Source organism: Emydura macquarii, unplaced genomic scaffold, assembly GCF_026122565.2.
Source record: "Emydura macquarii macquarii isolate MOO-44397 ecotype Brisbane River unplaced genomic scaffold, CSIRO-AGI_Emac_v2 contig_249, whole genome shotgun sequence".
Taxonomy (NCBI): domain Eukaryota; kingdom Metazoa; phylum Chordata; order Testudines; family Chelidae; genus Emydura; species Emydura macquarii.
The window spans coordinates 30,813-34,331 of record NW_027130386.1 but is presented as its reverse complement, the minus strand read 5'-3'; the positions used below and the strand labels follow the sequence as shown (position 1 = coordinate 34,331).

General features: G+C 45.4%; 1 protein-coding gene across 1 annotated transcript; it reads right to left on the bottom strand.

Moving 5' to 3' along the window:
- Window positions 1-2,064: 2,064 nt before the first annotated feature.
- LOC137153539 (olfactory receptor 51G2-like) lies at window positions 2,065-3,244 on the bottom strand. The gene is made up of 2 exons (XM_067549003.1): window positions 3,177-3,244; window positions 2,065-3,031 (listed from the first exon to the last, which is right to left on the bottom strand). The coding sequence occupies exons 1-2, from the start codon at window positions 3,242-3,244 to the stop codon at window positions 2,065-2,067; spliced, it is 1,035 nt and encodes a 344-aa protein (XP_067405104.1).
- Between the last annotated feature and the right edge of the window lie 275 nt (window positions 3,245-3,519).

Below are 3,519 nucleotides of genomic sequence, written 5' to 3'. Positions count from 1 at the left end.
CTTTATGCGCCCTCATAAAGGTTTATTTAAAATACAGTCATCTCCCTTGGTCTCCTTTCCCCCCTCAGATTGGCCTTCCACGGGATCCTGCCCATCAGCTCCCTGAGGGAGTCAAAGTCTGGTTTTCTGAAGTTCAGGGTCCGTATTCTTCTGTTCTCTCTTCTTCCTTTTGTCAGCAGCACCATGGCAACTAAGTATAATTTCAATGAAAAATTATCAGTTTTATATGAATCCCCCCCTTCCCAAATGGATGAAAAAGAAACATTTTATTGTGGGTCGAAATTTTTCATGGGGGGGGAATATACTCTATTTTCCAGCCATGCTCTAGCTCAAACCGTGAGCCTCTCTCACTCTTGTTACCGGACCCCTAGGTCTCATCTCCAGCCCCCCAACAGCCTCCCGTACTGAAAAACCCTGGGCCCTCTTCTGGGGGGGCTATGCTGGCTCTGTGGAAGAGGGAGCTCCTGGAAATGGCCAGTCTGTGGCGACCCATCCATGCATGGAACAATCTAAGAACAGAAGAACGGCCGTATTGGGTGAGATCAATGGTCCATGGAACCCAGTGTCCTGTCTGCCGACAGAAGCTGGTGCCAGATGCTTCAGAGGGAGTGAACAGAACAGGGCAATTTAGCGAGTGATCCATCCCCTGTCACCTAGACCCTGCTTCTGGCAGCCAGAGGTTTAGAGACACCCGGAGCATCTGCGTGCCTCCCTGACCAGCTTTGCCATTAGCCATCGATGGACCTGTCCTCCATGGGCCTGTGTAATTCTTTTCTGGGCTCAGTTATACTTTTGACCTTCACAATATTCCCTGGCAACAAGTTCCACAGGCTGCCTGCCTGTTGTGTGACAAATATTTTTCTTTTTTTTTTTTTATATTTAAACCTGCTGCCTCTTTATTTCATTGGCTGCCCCTGGCTCTTGTTTTATGAGAAGAGATAAATAACATTTTCTTATTCACTTTCTCCACACCAGTTAAGGTTTTATAAATCTCTAGCACAACCTATTAATAAGCCCAGTCTTATTAATCTCTCCTTATACTAAAGCTGTTCCATTCCCCCTAATTATTTTTGTCACTCTTCACTGTACTATTTCCAAATCATAAATATCTTTTTTGAGATGGGCGACCAGAACTGAACACAGTGTTCAAGATGTGGTCAAACCATGGGCTTAAACAGCCACATTATGATATTTTCTGTTATATTACAGTTAATAGTTCCACAATTTCATGTTTGCGTATTATCAGAACTCTTGGGTGAATCCCATCTGGTCCTGTGCTCACACATTACTGTTTAATTTATCAATCTCCTGATGACAATTGGTCTATTAGAGCTATTATTAAGACCTGAGTGAAGGTTCCCTGTATAGCCACTTCTGGGTCCCATCCCACTCCAGGCCCATCATGCTTGTGCACGGCTTTGCTGCTCTTAAATGCACCAGATACCAGATCCAAGTGCCTATTTTGCCTGTAAGTGCCCAGGGATCATGCCCTGCTTTGTGCCCTTCACATCCCCAGGCGCACACCTGGCCCTGGCAAAGGCTGAAAAATAATAATACATTCTGCTCTATACCCAGAACCCATGACAATCGAGTGAGCTTGATCTTGACGTATTTTATTTAAATTATGCATAAGGAAAGCATGGAGATCTTGGCCACCAGCTGCTGTTGCTTAGGAGATTAGGAGGATTCAAGAAACGGACTAGACGTTTTTACGTGTGACAGGAACACACAAAGCTGTGTGCAACAGGAGCACAAAAGGTAGAAGACTTTTGATCTCTTTTACTTCCAGGTTATAAGCTTCTGCTCCCAAACTGTGGCTGGGAAAAGGAAGGAGGCACCAGGATTTAGGCAACAGACAAAAAATTCCAAAGTCTGGCAAAGACTCCCTGTGTGACCTTGGACCTTGAGCTGCAGAGCAGTGCCCAAACCACAGGACCAGTCTCCCAGCTGGTCAGGCTGGATTCTCGCTGTCCCAGAGCATCCTCCTGCACAGTGGAGACTGGGGATAGCAAGAAGCCAGTTACAGTGGTTTGATTCTCGGGAGATGGGTGATGAACTGACCCTTCACTTAACGAATACCCTGATTATCCTCACACGAATTGCTTGTGTTTTCACGCTGTACACGATTGGGTTCATCAGGGGCGGGACTAGCATATAGAGGATGCCCAGGACAGTCAGAAATATCGGAGAAGAGTTCTTTACGAATCTATATATCACAGATAAGGCAGTGTCTGGTATGTAGAAGAGAAGAACGACGCAGAAGTGGGAGACACAGGTATTCAGGGCCTTGAGGCGCTCCACGTGGGACGTGATGCTCAGCACTGTTTTGAGGATCATCACATAGGATAGGAGGATGAGCAGGAAGTCCAACATCAGTGAAGAGACCGTTAAAAAGAAGCCATAGATGATGTTGACGCTGATATCTGAACAAGCCATTGTCATGACGTTCGCATGCCGGCAGTAGGACTGGGAGAGGATGCTGTCCTTACAGTATCGATGCTGTTTCAGGAGAATGGGGAGTGGGAATATTAGGGTTACCCCTCTTAGCAGAGACACCAGTCCCATCTTAGCTATTCTCGGAGTGGTTAAGATGGAAGTATATCTCAGCGGGTTACAGATTGCCACAAAGCGGTCAAAGGCCATGCACAAGAGCACAGAGGATTCAATTAACATAAGCGATTGGATGAAGAACAGCTGGGCAAAACAGGCATCGTGGCTGATCTCCCTAGAGTGAAACCAGTATATGCCCAGTGTTGTTGGCATGGTGGATATCGATAAGCCAAGGTCTGTGATGGCCAACATGGAAAGGAAAATGTACATGGGCTCATGGAGGGTTGGATCTGTTTTTATAATGAACAGAATGAATGAATTTCCTAATATAGAAATAACGTACATTAAGCAGAAGGGGATGGAAATCCAGACATGGACATTTTCCAGGCCAGGTATTCCGGTGAGAAGGAACACAGCAGGTTGGAATTTGGTGTCATTGACAGCTGGCATGGTATACTGCATGGGTCCAAGGAGTTTTGAACTTTACTTCCTGAAAGGAAAAGTAACAGGAGACTAGATAATATTGAAGGAAACATCATTCTGCTCTCAGTGCATGTCTAGAGTCTTCCAAAAGGTCAAGGAAGATCAACAAAAAAAAAACTCTTGGATTTACACATGATGATTACCTGTTCTGTTCATTTCCTCTATAGCATCTGGCATTGTCCCTGTCATTTGACAGGATATTGGGTTTCATGGGCCATTGCTCTGAACCTTTGTGGTTGTTCCCATATTCTCACGTACACCATAGATAGGGAATGCCAGACTGGATCAGACCTGTAGTACATTTAACCCCTTTTCCTGTGGCTATGAAGGGAAGTTTCAGAGGAAGGTAGAAGAAGTCGTACAATGGACAGCTGTGAGATAACCTGCTCCCAGGGGAAAATTGCTCCTGACACAGACATATTTTATGGTGTAAATCAGGAAGGTTTGTGACCCTCTGAAGCCATTTGAAAAACCCCTCAATACTGT